Source organism: Sphaerodactylus townsendi, linkage group LG02, assembly GCF_021028975.2.
Source record: "Sphaerodactylus townsendi isolate TG3544 linkage group LG02, MPM_Stown_v2.3, whole genome shotgun sequence".
NCBI classification, from domain to species: Eukaryota; Metazoa; Chordata; class Lepidosauria; order Squamata; family Sphaerodactylidae; genus Sphaerodactylus; species Sphaerodactylus townsendi.
This window is the reverse complement of record NC_059426.1, coordinates 107,251,315-107,266,915: the sequence shown is the minus strand read 5'-3', so window position 1 is coordinate 107,266,915 and position 15,601 is coordinate 107,251,315. Positions and strand designations below refer to the sequence as shown.

General features: G+C 39.9%; 1 protein-coding gene across 6 annotated transcripts in view; it reads right to left on the bottom strand.

Moving 5' to 3' along the window:
• The window catches only part of LDLRAD3 (low density lipoprotein receptor class A domain containing 3), a 164,312-nt gene that overhangs the window by 59,474 nt on the left and 89,237 nt on the right, over nt 1-15,601 (bottom strand). For 4 of the 6 annotated variants that reach the window (XM_048485611.1, XM_048485610.1, XM_048485615.1 and 1 more), the window contains one exon: nt 1,731-1,865. In XM_048485611.1, coding sequence (XP_048341568.1) covers nt 1,731-1,865 — 135 coding nt within the window. The remainder of the gene's footprint in view (nt 1-1,730; nt 1,866-15,601) is intronic. The other 2 variants (XM_048485613.1, XM_048485612.1) reach the window with 1 other exon arrangement.

The window sequence follows — 15,601 nt, the reverse complement described above, 5'->3', positions numbered from 1 at the left end:
ATGAAAGCAAGGAAAATACTTTTAAACAATATGTTTATTTTAGCAGCATCCTATTAAGCAAAGCGTCTTCCTGAAATGTTAAGTTACAATTAGTTATGCATAACCTCACTGTGACACTTTGGGGTTGGTTCCACCATCTACAGCAACCATTTTGTAGTTCACTCTACCTCTTGCAGTAGCCATTTTGTGGATAAGCCTACCATCCTTTGTTGCAATTACAAAGGTGCCTGCAGGCTCAAAAAAAGGTTAGGGTCCCCTGCAATACAATAATCTAATCTCAAAGTGATCTTCATGGTATGTCAGATCCTGATGGGGTACTGCTTTGGTGGAAAAAAACAGGTTTGCACTGAAGTATCAAAAGGAGTAGGTACAGTGCTCACTATTTCATATATAACATGTTTCAAAATCTCTTCAAAATAACAGGACGAACAAGAAATAGAAGGTAGTCTGTCTCATCCTTGTTTGCCTCCACTGAATGCTGATTTCATTAAACTGATATCCCTGAGAGATGCCCTGAAATGTGCATATCCAATCATAGAAACTGTAACTGAATTTCCAAGAGGATGCTTTATAATTTAGCAGGTTCCATATTTACTGGGAAGACAACTCTGAAGGTAAGACAACCCTTCTAAAAAGGAGGTTTTACATAAAAGTGGATGACCCTGAACTTAAAACAGCCCCTAAAAAGGTAACAGTACAAAGTTTTTTATTAATAATAATCAATATATAATAAACCACAGAGAATACAAAGAATATAAACTACCTATTTCTAAAATACAGACCATGGTTAGAACATTTCAAAAGGGAGTTTACAGCTTCAGTTCAACAAGGCTTCCCCTGGATTCCAGGAAACACCTACAAGACTTTGAAACATTCAAAGGCAAATGCTATAGAACAGGGGTCCCCAAACTTTTTAAACAGGGGGCCAGTTCACTGTCCCTCAGACTGTTGGAGGGGCGGACTAAAAAAAACTATGAACAAATTCCTATGCACAAATGATTGTAAAATGTTTGATTTCACCTTTCAGCCTTTCTGTCATGGTCTATTTTTAGAACAGTGACCAAAGTATGTCAAGTACAGGGTGGGCTCCAAATATTGTTGGGGAGGCTGTGGAATACCTTCCCCTGTAAAAAAAAGCAGAACTTTCCCAATGAAGCATTCCATCTAACCCAGGATCAGGTATCTTCCTGGGTTCTTCCTCCCTAGCAGCCAGCGAGCGATTAGCCAACCTGGCTGATGCCAATGGGAGTGAGCCGGAACAGAAAGCCTGAGAGCACCACATGGAGTAGCCGAGAGGGAAGGGCGGAGCAGGAGTTGCCACGTGTAAGGTTTCCAACTCTGGGTCAGAAAATTCATGGAGATTTGGGGGTGCCATCATGTAATTGCAATCAACAGCTGTTGGGGCCGGTTCCTCCTCTCCCTCGAGGCCCCACTGCACATGAATGGAGCCATCGCCGCCATGTCTGGCGGGCCGGATGAATGCCTTCAGGGGGCCACATTTGGCCCCCGGGCCGTAGTTTGGGGACCCCTGCTATAGAAGAAACTTCTCAGTGGGTTGCTCTCCAACCACAAAGAGTGCAGACATTTTTATTTAGCTACTTCTATTTTCAGAAAAGTACGAGATGATGTAGCTATGCTGTGCAATGGAAAAGGTGACATAATGTTCAGAAGCATATCTGAGATAATTTACTTTTCTATGAATATTATTTTTAAAACAATTTTGCACCTACCTTGAACATTTTCACAACTTTCTTCGTCACTGTTATCTTGGCAGTTATTCTGATTGTCACACACAAAACTTTTATCAATGCACAGGCCATTCCTACAGTGAAAGCGGGCAGTAGAACACAGCAAAGGATTTGCTGCTGTGAAAACAAAAAGGGGAGATTTTGTTCAGAGGTTTCACATGGTTAGTCATTATCATCCAAAGGCAGATGTATAGTTCACTCTTCCAATTTCATACAGCCAGTGTGCTGTTTTCTTTGGACAGCACCTGACACAGTTGGGACTGCTGCCTGGGGAGTGGCACCTGTCAAGGCATTCACTGCTACATGGCACATAGTAGTAGCTAACCAACGTGCCCTCCAGGTCATTCTTGTCTTTAGGATGCTTACAGTCCCGTCCAAAGAGGGAAGGGGGGAATCCACAGCTACAGGTGGCGTGGGGCCACACCAGCAAAGGGGTGGATCTGCCAGCTGTGCGAACGCTCTCAGGTCAAATGTGGCACAGTGGCAGCAGTCTGGAGGCGTGGCAAGGGAAGGAGTTGACTTTAGTCAGCTTCCACCCTGCTGTTGCCTTTGTCATACCAGCAGCCAGGAATTTGGGCTTAGGCAACTGAAGTCCATTAAACCCAAAGAAGGCTTTCTGGTGGTGAGGAGGCTTTTTTGTATTTTTTGTCTTCCTGCATCCAGGCACCATGCCCTTTAGATGGGACTGTTAGACGATGCTTATGGAATTTCTTCCTTTTCTAAAGCTATACAATCATGTTTCTGCCAACCCACAAATTATGTAAAGCAGAGTAGTAAAAATGCTTCAGGAATAAAAGGAACAGGACTGTGAACCCATGCCACTGTGTAAAGTATGCATCATATGCTCTGTTTTTATAATTGCATGATCCCATTTTCTGCAATTTTAACAGGCCATGTTGAAAACTACACAGCTTTGCAGACTGCTGTAATTCTAGTACTATAACATCACTTACTAGATGTCTAAAACTGCGGGTTAAGAGTGGCACAGAACAGGATTTGATTCCTCCCCACTCCTTCACATGAGCAGCAAACTCTAGGGAACTGGGTTTGTTTCCTCACTCCTACACATGAAGCCTGTTGGGTGACCTTGAGCTAGTCAAGAGTTCTTTCAGAACTCTCTCAGCCCCACCTACTTCACAAGATGTCTGTAGTGGGAGGGGAAAAGAAGGTGATTGTAAACAGTCTTTAGACAACAATTAGATAGAGAAAAGTGGGGTATAAAATCTAACTTCTTTTGTAAGTGGTCTACTTACATGAGAGCTTTTTACACATAAACCAGTTGCAGTAATATTCTACACAAGATCAGATACAAAAATGCATTCACAGAGACAATTAGTAGTAGTGTGGTAATTTCAATTTTTTAAAAAAAACTTGTGTAGGGTTTTGCTATTTTGTTCCAGTGTTCCATGTTACTGAAAATGCTTGTCACCAAAGATTTGTACAAAGATTGCTGATTCCACATAGTAAATCGCTTGGCACATACAAATTATCTGCTGGCCCCAACAGTTTTGCATGGTTTCGTGAAAAGTTCTTGCATCTTAACCAAGTATATGCATTTTTGTTGTCTTTTAATCTGTCTCAAATTCTTACCCTGTGCCATTTTTATCTAAACTTTTCTAGGTGCTCATAATGAAATGTATCAAATAGACCATACTATTCTAAGCCTAAATTATAACAATTTAAGGAAAGTGGGTTAACAAATGTTCTTTAGTAGCATGATCTGCTTCAAATAATTTCTCAGTTGTGGGAATTCCAGAGAAATGGCATTTTGAATGGATTGAGCCTCAGTTGCTCTCTGCCACATTGCCAAAAGGGGCAATTGCTGGTCAATTGCTGGCACTAGGGCAGACAAGGGCCCGTTCCATATGGGCCTGTGAAGTGGCAGCCTGCTGGTATAAACGATACTGGTGGAGCCATGGGACCATTCACATGCTGCGGTGCAGGTGGCCCCAGAGCTGCTGTGGCCCACAGAAACGCCTTCGCATGGAAGCGTCTCTGTAAAGTTACATTCCCTTCCCCTGCGGTTGTAGGGCAGGAGGCGTGTCCCCTCGTCGCTGCAGAGCTGCACAGGGGAAAGGAACGTAAGTTTACAAACAAAACAGAGGCACCTAAAAGTGGCGCCTCTGACCCGGTGCAGTTTGCTCAGCACCGGGTGCAAAACGCTGTTTCTGAACAGACTCACTAGTTTAGCGACTCATAGAAACACTGTTTTCCCACTGATTGCGGGGAGAAAGCACAGTGCTGCCTTGTTTCAGAGGTGGCAGCTGTGCAAAGTTCTCCCCCCAACCGGTGTTTTTAACCGGTCCTGAACCAGTGTTTTTAGCCCATGTGGAGTAGCCCAAGGTTTGGCTCAAGCCACTCCAGGGACCTTGCAGACGATCAATTCAACAGGTAGATTGGCTCCTCCCAGTAATTTTCCCCATTGTCTTTACTTAGGTGAATTCCGCATGGGCCAAAAACAGCGGTGTGAAAACGGGGTAAACCCTTTTACACCTTTTAAAACCATTTTACACCATTTTCACACCACTCTATTTGACCCATGAGGAATCTGCCTTAGTGTTCTTATTTACTCTATCCTTTTGTTACTAATATTTCGTTATATTCCTAATGTACACTTTTAATAAATTAAACTGAATTGTTCATTGTTTACTAAACATTATAGATAACATTGTATACTTAACAAATCTAGTTAAGATAATAATATTTAGAGTATTAGCATTTTATATAGAATATAGTGATTGCATTGTTTCAAATTCCAAGATTAATGTTACAATATTGATCATAGAATACTGTTCAAGAAAAAAGGGACTATTGTTTTAAAATATAAACCTAGTTGATGTCACATTATGTCCCCGGCTAAAACCAAAGAATTTAAAGGCTCCTTCAGATACAGTTTTTAAAGAAGCTGTAGCTCAAGAAATGGCTGCAAATTCTGCAGAGATGATCAAACAACTTCAAGCAATTTCTGCTCCAATCAGTCAGTCAGAAAATAGTATGAAATAGGAAATTAAAAATTTAAGACAAGAGTTTCAACAATCAGAACTTTCTATCAAGCAAGAGGTGACAAATACAAAGAACAAGACAGGAGATTGTTTCGAGTCTAGCCACCATTAAAGGAGACATTAAAGGGAATACGCAAGATATAGTGAAAATAAAACAAACACAATGAGAATTTGATTGTCAACTGGATATTCAAGATAAAAGACTAGTAGAAGGAGAGGAGAGAATTGAAGTCTTAGAAGTTCAAGGAAGAGTTAACAATCTGTGATTTAGAAGGGTACAAGAGACAATTGGCAAAAAATGCTCTGAAGCTGAACTCTGTGGGATTTTGGAAGATTATATTCCAATTGGAGATTATTTCCTCGACATGAACAAATGTATAGAATCAACTCGAGATTTGCAGCAAGAAATAAAGTACCAAGAGACATAATAATGAAATTTGCACACAGGAAAACCAGAAATTCCATTCTTAAAAGGCAATGCTGTCAACCACTTGATATCAGTCTCCCAAGATTTATTGGGCACTCATTTGAAGAAAAGAATTCAATTTTTTAAGCCAAGTTCTACTGAAAAAAGAAAATCAAATGCTGGAAAATTCCATTTGCCCCGGAAGTACTCTTACCTATTGGGAAAACAATTATTAAAACATTACAACAAGCCAGTCATTTGGTAATACAACTCATGGATGAGGATCACTATGGCCACTAGCCTAACTCCAAAAAGAAATAACTAGACCAAACAGAAACCCACAGACCTGACTTCAAAAAGAGCCAACTAGACTAAAAAGAAAAATACAAACTAAGTGAAGCAGCAGCTCTTCTTCTGAATAACAGATGAACACATATGCAGTCTATACAGTGCTACTACTTGTCAGGTGAAATTGGATCCAGCTGGCTTCCTATCCAATAAAATTTCAATTACCAGAGGGGTTAAACAGGGCGGTGTACTGGACGGTCGCCTGTTTAATCTCCATATAAATGACCTTCAAGACCATCTTAGCAAAATTGATGGACATCCTCCCAAATTAGGGGAGCATCCTCTTCCACTTTTATTGTATGCTGACAATGCTGCCATTTTATCTCAATCTCCCATTGGTTTTAAAAGATACCTGAAAGCTTATTTTGATTATTGTGAACAAAATAAACTAAAACTTAACCATGGAAAATCAAAAATAATGGTCTTTTTAAAACATTGGTGCCATCTTACCTGGAAAATTAACAATTGATCAGGTAAAATCTTTTAAGTATCTATGGGTCAACTTTCAATACAACCTCAAATGGTCCTTTCCCAGAACTTGACTGATTTCATCAGCTAAATGCATAATGTCCGGCATAATTCAATTTTACTATGGAAAGGGAAACCAGTCTACAACAGCTGCTCTAAAAATCTTCCAGGGAAAGCTATTGCCTAAAATTCTTTAAGGGATTCCCATATGGATTGGAGATTTCACCCAGATGTCAAGCAAATTCAATCACACTTCATGAGAAGGATACCAGGAACTCCAAATAGCATCACATACCCAACATTTTGTCTCGAAATCGGACGCTCATTAGTCAAGACTGAAGCTTGGATTGCTGATATAAAATACTGGCTCAAGCTACATTTTAGAACTCCTGCTGGTGATCTCAATTCAATTTTTTTTAAAGATCCATCCCAATTTCGTTGGTCCATAGTTATTGTGGATCAAATTAGAACTATAGGGATCGATCTAGACAACATAGGTATAAACAATGAACCATACATCTTCAAACAAATTTGTGAGAGTGAAAGATCATGAACATCATCTCCTTAACTATTAAAGGCAAGCTATATGTTCTCGCTTTCTTGGAATACAGACAAATTGTTGATCCAGAGTCAAATATTTCTCTACTCTTTCATCTATTAAACAACGTTGCGCTTTTATGCTATCACGTTTTAATAGCTTTCCATCAGCTATTACCTCTGGAAGATATCTCCACACCCCCAAACAACAAAGATTATGCCTCTGCAGATGCAAATCTACAGATATTATATCTCACATACTTTTGGAATTTAACATTTACTATGACCTACGCGTATTCCTGATTCAACCTTTGTTAACAGCAAGGTCCACCCAATGGTGGGATTCAAATAATTTAACAACTAGTTGTTTACAAGCACCATTTTAACAACTGGTTCTGCTGAAATGGTGCAAACCTGCTGAATCCCACCACTGGGTCCACCCAATCAAATTTTCAGGTTACCCGCTTTTTATTAAGTGATTGCAATTCACAAATTACCCTTGCATAGAAAAAAATTAAACTCTTAAACTCTGTTTTTGGACCTGTTACCTTTTCTTTTAATGTTTTTCACATGCTTACACTTTTCTGACAATCTTTTAATATGTCAATAAAGTATAATGAATGAAAAAACAGGTTCTTTCTTTCACATGTGGTGGACTTGCAAGAAGATAGTAATCCACAGAGAAATGCAAAAAAAATTATTAAAGACCAAATTTCAAATGGACCCAAAAGCTATGCTGTTGGGCATTTTACCCAAAAATCTACCAAAAAAGCATCAAGAATTGTTTTTGTACTTATCAACAGCAGCAAGAACCATTATTGCTTCTACTTGGAGAACGGAAAGCATTCGCTTGGAGAATGGAAAGCAAGCGATCTGGGAGGAAAAAACAACAGAGTACTATTGCACGGCGAAACTAACCAACTTTGTAAAAAGAAGACTGGTACATGAATTCAAAGAAGAATAGGAGTTTTATTCTAAGTATTGTAAAATATAAAGTATTATCCAAATTTGAGAGCAGTTGTTATGATTTTAATATGCAAGTTTATAAATGTAGACATATCTCCATAACAGTTAATACTTATTAAAATTGATAAGTAATTTTAAATTAAGTAATGATAGGATTGCAGGAAAGATTTATTATTTTCTAAATCAAAAATATTGTTACTCGTTATTTTGAATTGCTTTTTAAACTCTTTAATCTTTAATGTGTTTGTATACTATTATTCTATTTCTTGTGTTTATGTTGTTATGTTTTATGAAAAATAAATTATGCTTTTAAAAATATATTTCTTTGTTGCAATTACAACAGGGATTACAGTTCTCAGGCTTCATGATTTTTCAGTGTTTTTAAGCCAACCAAACAGAAAGACCCTCCAAAGAGTACAAGTATGGAATTTTCATTAAAAAAAACCAAAATGCTAAAGACTAGATGGATATAATCCAGAGTGCAGAAGCTGGAAATTTACAACTCACACAATCCTCTTATAAAAACACCTATTCTGCACTTTCTGGATGTATGGAAATGCAAGTGATAGACCAAAGCAGGGAATAAAAATCTTTTGCACAAGCAAATGGAAAAATGGAAGCTGAAGCTAGTTCCTGAATGTAATAATAATGCACTAAAATTGTCAGCAATGTTGAAGCAATCGATGGTATGGAAAGACACTCAAACAATTTTTTTCCATTTTGTTCAGGAAAAAAATTGGAACATTTGGGGAAAACTGAAATATACACAACATTTCATATCAACCCTAAACTTGCATTACTAGGTTATTTATAGTGTACTAGCGGGGGCCGGCCACGCGTTGCTGTGGCAATTGTCCTTCTCATCACAGTCTGCAACCCACACAGATGTCCATGCACGTTCAATGATCCCCAGCATAGCCTTTTGGGGTGGTCAAATGGAATCCCTCTTTCCCTTTTCAATTCACATTGTTATATGGTGGTGTCTTGTGTTTTTAGTATAAGGTAACCCTTCCCATTCCACAACGGAACTGTCCAGAGTGCGAATCCCGCTTTCCATGAGGCTGGTTGACACGCACAGTCCTGGCTTGGGTAAGGCAGAACTGGGGCAAGGAGGCTATCCCAGTCAGGCAACAGAGGCAGGATGGTAAGGTGCTCAGATCAAGGCCAGCTCCCTGGGTTCTTAAAGGGCCATGTGCCAAAGAAGCACAGCCAGTAGTGTTGGTTCGCCCCCAGTCTGCGGATTGTCTTAGAAGAAAAAGGCAAACTCCAGCTCGCTTTTAGTAAAAGAGAGCTGTGGCGAATATGGGTGAGGAAGTGGGTAAGTGGTGGTTGGATGTGAGGGAGGGCAGAGTGAGGTGTGTGAGGATGAGCTGGATGTGTATGAGAGTATGTGTGTTGTGTGGTAGCAGTGGGTGAGGCACAGAGAGTCAAAGTTGCCAGCGTGTGAGGGGGGAACCCCACCTGACGTCTCACACAGCAAAGTGAGTATGTGTTTCACTTCCACTCATATTACCTAACAGTATTACCTATTTTCTGTTTAAACTGCTCATCTCCGGCCATCTGAGCGAACATTCTAAGCCCTCATACCAACCCCGCAGGCCACAGACATGCTGCACAAACATTCTAAGGGTGACAGTTAAACACAGTCAGCTTCATGGCCTGGTGCACCAGGAAAAAGATGTTTTACCTGATCCATCCAGCCGTTTCGGCGTTAGGGCATGACTAACAAAGTCACTGTTAGCTTTTTTTATATATATAGATACAATTGCACTGATTGGCATAATTATGAATCTCAGAAGTATAAATGTGTTTGTTCCATTAACACATATGCACAGTTTGTGATAGAGTGGCAAGCTGCTGTATATAGAAGCAATCCATTGCTTGGGTCCTAAATCTTCTTTCTGCTGGTGCCCCTTGTAATCAGTTGCTGTGAACCTCTGCTACAGACTGCATTCTCTTACAGTAGAGACACTTTCACGTTTGTCTTGCATGAGCAGAAGTGCTTAACACCATAGGAATGTGGACTGCTTCAACAGAGACAAAGGCAGATTCCACCTGGGCCAAAAACAGCAGTGTGGAAACGGTGTGAAAATGGCGTATTATGGTTTAAAACGGTGTAAATGCATTTACACCATTTTCACACTGTTTTGACATCACTGTTTTTGGTCCATGCAGAATCTCCCAAAGTTTAAGATCTAATCATAAAAAGAAACCTTTTTTGCCATCAAGTCACGGATGACTTATAGTGACCCCTGGTGGGGTTATAAAGGCAAGAGATGTTCAGAGGTTGTTTGCCATTGCCTGCCTCTATGCCTCAACTCTGGTATTCCTTGGAGGTTGCCCATTCAAGTTCTTGCAAGGGTGGACCCTGCTTAGTTTTCAAGATCTGACAAGATCAGGCTAGCCTGGTTTATCCAGTCGGGGTAAAAGATACATAGAAGATCCTTTTTTATACCATATAGAAACCACTTCCCTTCTTTTCTTTTTCATTTTTTCAATAAAAGAAACCTGTATTTTTTTAAAGAAAAAAAGCATTCCTGTAGTTTAATTGAAGAGTAGCAGTACACTTCGATATTAAGTTTAATTTATAGTAACACTGAACTTTCCCACTATATATCATCATTCACAGGATAAAATCCTACGCATTCTTAAATGGGAAAAATTCCCACTTAGGCAATGGCACTTTTTTCTGACTATACATGTATAGGAGAAGGCTTCAAAGAATGGTTGAAAAAATTAACTTTCCTGAATAGATATTGCACTGCATCTCATAAATAATATATTCTTTAAACAACTTGCCTAAATCAAAGTAAATTTTCTAATCAGTTTTTGAAACACATATTCTGATTCTGAATATATTACAAGAACAGTTGTGCAGATATTTTTTTCTAAATCTGTTTATTCAAGCATAACCTAGAAGCTGTAAATAAATGTAACTTTTTAAATACACTTTCCAACTTCATTGGGAGACCTCTTAACCAGAGAGATGTGATGATGTGTATCAATAAACGATCAAAGTTGTAGGTACTTTTGAAGAAGAAGAATGTCAACATATAAGCATCTAAAAATTCTTACTATAAATCTTGCCTCTTTTGTTATCTAACAAAGGGTGAGTGTTCACCCTCTTTCTGACCTTTAAGGTCATTGAGAAACAACATCATAGTCTATTCTGGCAAGTGTTGACTTATGGACCCACTGGAATATGTTTTTACTCATATTATAACTGTCATTATAACCTTTCCTTGCATTTGTAATGTTTCTCAGTGCTTTGGTTGCAGCTCTAGGAGATCTAGGCTGCTTTCACATACATCAAATAATAATGTATTCACAATGTACTTTACCAGTTGTTTGCAACTGGATTTTCTTGTTTCAGCACATGAAAATCCAGTTACAAATGGCTGCTAAAGTATAAACAGAGTGAATTGTTCAAAAATGTATGAAAACAGCTCTAAAGTGCAATCCAGAACAGAATTAATTTAGTCTAAACCCACTGACTTCAATGGCCTTAGACTGGTGTAACTCTGTTCTGGTGCCTTCTGGTGCCTTCAGAAAGGGAAATTTCTCAAAGATGAGGGGGATAGTGCACAGGAAGCTGAAAGGGAAAATCAAGAGAGTCAAAAATGTCCAAGATGCTTGGAGGTTATTTAAAAACACAGTCTTAAAAGCTCAACTGGAATGTGTTCCACAGGTTAGGAAAGGCAGCGCCCAGTTCAAAAGAAAGCCACCATGGTTAACAAGGGACGTTGAGGAAATTATTAGGGAAAAAAAGATGTCTTTTAGAAAATGGAAGTCCAACTTAACTGATAAAGAATACCAGAGAGAACACAAATGGTGGCAAAAGAGAAGCAAGTTAGCTGTAAGGGAGGCATGGCTGTGAACATCAAAACCAGCAACAAACAGTTCTTCAAGTACATCAAAAGCAGGAAGCCAGCAAGGGAAGCGGTAGGCCCGTTAGATGACAAAGGAACAAAGGGTGTGCTAAAAGATGACAGGGAGATTGCAGAAAAGCTGAATGAATTCTTTGCATCTGTCTTCACCCAAGAGGAGGTGAGGAAAATTCCTGCACCTGAACCAGAAGCTTCTTAGGAAGGCCGAATCCGAGGGAACTAACTTGAAGATAGTGGTAGACAAGGAAGAAGTTCTGGCAGCCATTGATAAACTAAATGCTACCAAATCCCCTGGCCCAGATTGCATTCACCCAAGAGTTCTTAAAGAGCTCACGCATGAAATTGCTGATGTTCTCACTTTAATATGCAACTTATCCTTGAAATCAGGCTCCATCCCTGAAGACTGGAAGATGGCCAATGTCACACCAATCTTTAAGAAAGGATCTAGGGGGGACCCGAGGAAATTACAGGACAGTCAGTTTCACATATGTACCTGGTAAATTAGTAGAATCTGTCATTAAAGATAAAATTATAAAACATATTAGAAAAGCAAGACCTGCTGAGAAAAAGAGTCAGCATGGCTTTTGCAGAGGCCAAATCCTGTCTTACAAACTTACTAGAGTTCTTTGAGGGATGTAAACAGGCATGTGGATAAGGGGAACCAGTGGACATTGTCTACTTGGATTTCCAAAGGCTTTTGACAAAGTTCCTCACCAGAGACTGTTGAGAAAACTCAGCAATGAAGGAATAAGAGGGGAAGTCCTCCTATGGATTAAAAACTGGTTGAGAAACAGGAAGCAAAGAGTGGGTGTAAATGGGAAATTCTCACAATGGAGAGATGTGGGGGGTGGTGTCCCCAAGGATCCGTGTTAAGGACCAGTGCTCTTTAACCTATTCATAAATGACCTGGAAGTAGGGGTGGAGTAGCGTGGTGGCCAGGATTTGCAGATGATACCAAATTATGTAGGGTGGTGAGAACCACAAAGGATTACTTGAGGAGCTCCAAGCGGACCTTGATAAATTAGGTGAGTGGGCTAAGAAATGGCAAATGCGGTTCAATGTAGCAAAATGCAAAGTGATGCACATAGGGGCAAAAAATCCAAACTTCACATACTGCGCTACAGGGGTCCAGTGCTATCAGTCTGAAGGGATTTAGGCGTCTTAATTGATAGTTCCATGGGAATGTCAACTCTCAATGTATGGCAGCTGTGAAAAAGAGCCAAACTCTATGCTGGGGATAATCAGGAAAGGAATTGATAATAAAACTGCAAAGATTGTCATGCCCTTATATAAAGCCATTAGATGCGACCACACTTGGATTACTGTGTTCAGTTCTGGTCACCACATCTCAAAAGGATATTGAAGAGATAGAAAAAGTGCAGAGAAGGGCAACGAGGATGATTGAGGGACTGGAGCACCTTCCTTATGAGGAAAGGCTGCAGCGTTTGGGACTCTTTAGTTTGGAGAGGAGACGTCTGAGGGGGGATATGATTGAAGTCTATAAAATTATGCATGGGGTAGAAAATGTTGACAGAGAGAAATTTTCTCTCTTTCACAATACTAGAACCAGGGCATTCATTGAAAATGCTGGGGAAGAATTAGAACTAATAAAGGAAACACTTCTTCATAGCGATGTGATTGGTGTTTGGAATATGCTGCCACAGGAGGTGGTGATGGCCACTAACCTGGATAGCTTTAAAAGGGGCTTGGACAGATTTATGGAGGAGAATCAATTTAACCACCAATCTTGATCCTCTTTGATCTGAGATTGCAAATGCCTTAACAGTCCAGGTGCTTTCGGGAACAGCTTAGCCATGAAGAGCCATTGCTTTCACATCCTACATGTGAACTCCCAAAGGCACCTGGTGGGCCACTGCGAGTAGCAGAGAGCTGGACTAGATGGACTCTGGTCTGATCCAGCTGGCTTGTTCTTATGTTCTTATTGCTCTGCTATTCAGCCACCTTAAGAAGGTAGCCGAGGCCCAAGTTGACAAAGAGGATTCTCCCTGCATGCCACAGAGGAGGAAAACATCAGCTTAAAAAGATTGCAGGTAGTTGATTTCAGCTTACTATTATAAAACACTTTCTCCTCACTTAAATAGATATGCCAGCTATTGAGATCTTACTTCCCACTTCTAGGAGCGACAGTTAATTTGATATTTCACAGTTTTATTAAATTTAGTTCAAAAATCACCAAACATTTTAATAGATTTGGATTAGAATTTGAATTTTCTATACTTATAGCTGAACCAGATATTTGGGGAAATTACATCCTTTTTAATGGTTTTCTGACAAACCCAACCAAAGCCCTGAGCAACCAGTAAGAATTTTTCTTCATCACCATGACAGTAATTACGCTAGCCAGAATCCACAGGGACTCTTACGATGATACAAAAAGGAAAATAAACCCTGGCTGGTTAGAAAATGGAGAGTAAGATACGATTAAAAGGAAAATGGAGGGGGCTAGGAAAAGTAAAGACAGCAACAAAGACTAACAGTCCCATCCAGAGCAAGCTGCCAGATGGAGATGGAACACAGTTGGAATCCCCCATAGGGTATAATAGTGATATGTCACAAAAAAACACATGGTATGTCTGACACCAGCTCTGCTGGTGCATGGGGGTAGGGTGGGCAGTGGAGACCAACTGTTGGCTGCACCCCCGGCCCACTGGCACAGCTTTTTTCCGGGTTGGATGCCCTATGGCTGCTGGTTGCCATGGTAAATACATTTGCCCCTTGCCTGGCAGGGTGGGCTCCCATGCTGGTGAAAGGCTGTACTGGCATCTGAGGGGGATTCCCCTCTTCAGATTGGTCTGCCCTATATCCAAATAACCTGAAGAACATTGATAAATAATTCACATGATAAATAATATTTAACTTTACTTTTTTAAGGTACCAGGCAAAAACACATCTTGTTTCTCAGGCTTTTAGAATCTTGTGTGCTTGTGAAATGCTGTCAAATCACAGCAGATTTTAAAGTAAGGGCTTTAAAGGCAAGAGTGAAAAAAAACAGAATTGATGCTGCATTGATTTTTTTTTTCTCTCAGAGGAAACAGCAGTGGGCTCACTTCAAGTGCCAGCCCTACTTAGCTCTCATGATCTGATGAGATTGGGCTATACCAGGGGTAGGGAACCTGCGGCTCTCCAGATGTTCAGGAACTACAATTCCCATCAGCCTCTGTCAGCACGGCCAATTGGCCATGCTGGTGGGGGGGGAGCTGATAGGGGCTCCTAGTGGAAAGCTGCAGATTCTGAACTATCTGCCTTCCCTTGGGTTTCATCTTAACAGAGACTTAATAATCTGTTCTGTTTTAAGGAGAGTTTTTATGCTTCTTATGTCAAATGGCTTGTTTTTAATGGTCTGTTTTTACACTGGGATTTTTTATTGTAAGCTACCCCCCAGCTACCTCTGAAGAGGCACAGAAATACTCTAAAAATACATACATACATACATACATACATACATACATACATACATACATACATACATACATACATATTATATGAAATGATTTTTTAAATCAAAATAAGTCAAAACTGTTAAAATTTTGATTCTGAACTACACCTATTCTCCGGCTGCCTGGTTCTAATTTTAGCACTGGCTACAAACAAAAGTACCTTGGAAACTTGGAGCATTACAGAATATTTTTAAAAAAGCTTGCAGCACTGAAAAGTCATGAGGTTCTATACAACCTTCTGAAGAAGTCCTGGAGAGTACACTCTGAGGAGGCAGGTTTCTGGCTGTAAAATGTCAGCTTGCTTGTGAAGAGTTCAGTAAGGAGTAAGCAATGAGAACTGTGGTCCTAAATAGGGATGTGCATTCAATATAGCTGAGCTGACAAAATACCCAAAAAAAATACCTTAACTGTATTTCTCAGATATTTTTTCAGCTGCTCCAATGAGACTCTCCAAAGCTAGACATATATCTCGATCCTGAAAAAAAAAACTGGAAAAAATTCTTGTTTGTTCAGGATTATTTGAGACCGAGATGATATGGCAGAAGTTAAAGGACTCTACAGTTGCCCTATGCCTTTGGACTGATTTCCAGGGCAGCAGGAGGGAGGAGGGGCTGAAGCATTTATTTCTGGCAATGTTAGGGGGAGCCATCCCAAATCCAATTGCGCAGAAACACCTCAGCTGATCTCTAGTACCTGTGCAGCACAGGGGAATGTTGGAGGTGAGCCATCCCAAACCAAAATTGCATGCTGAAAATAATACAGTTGAACCAAAACTGTTCTT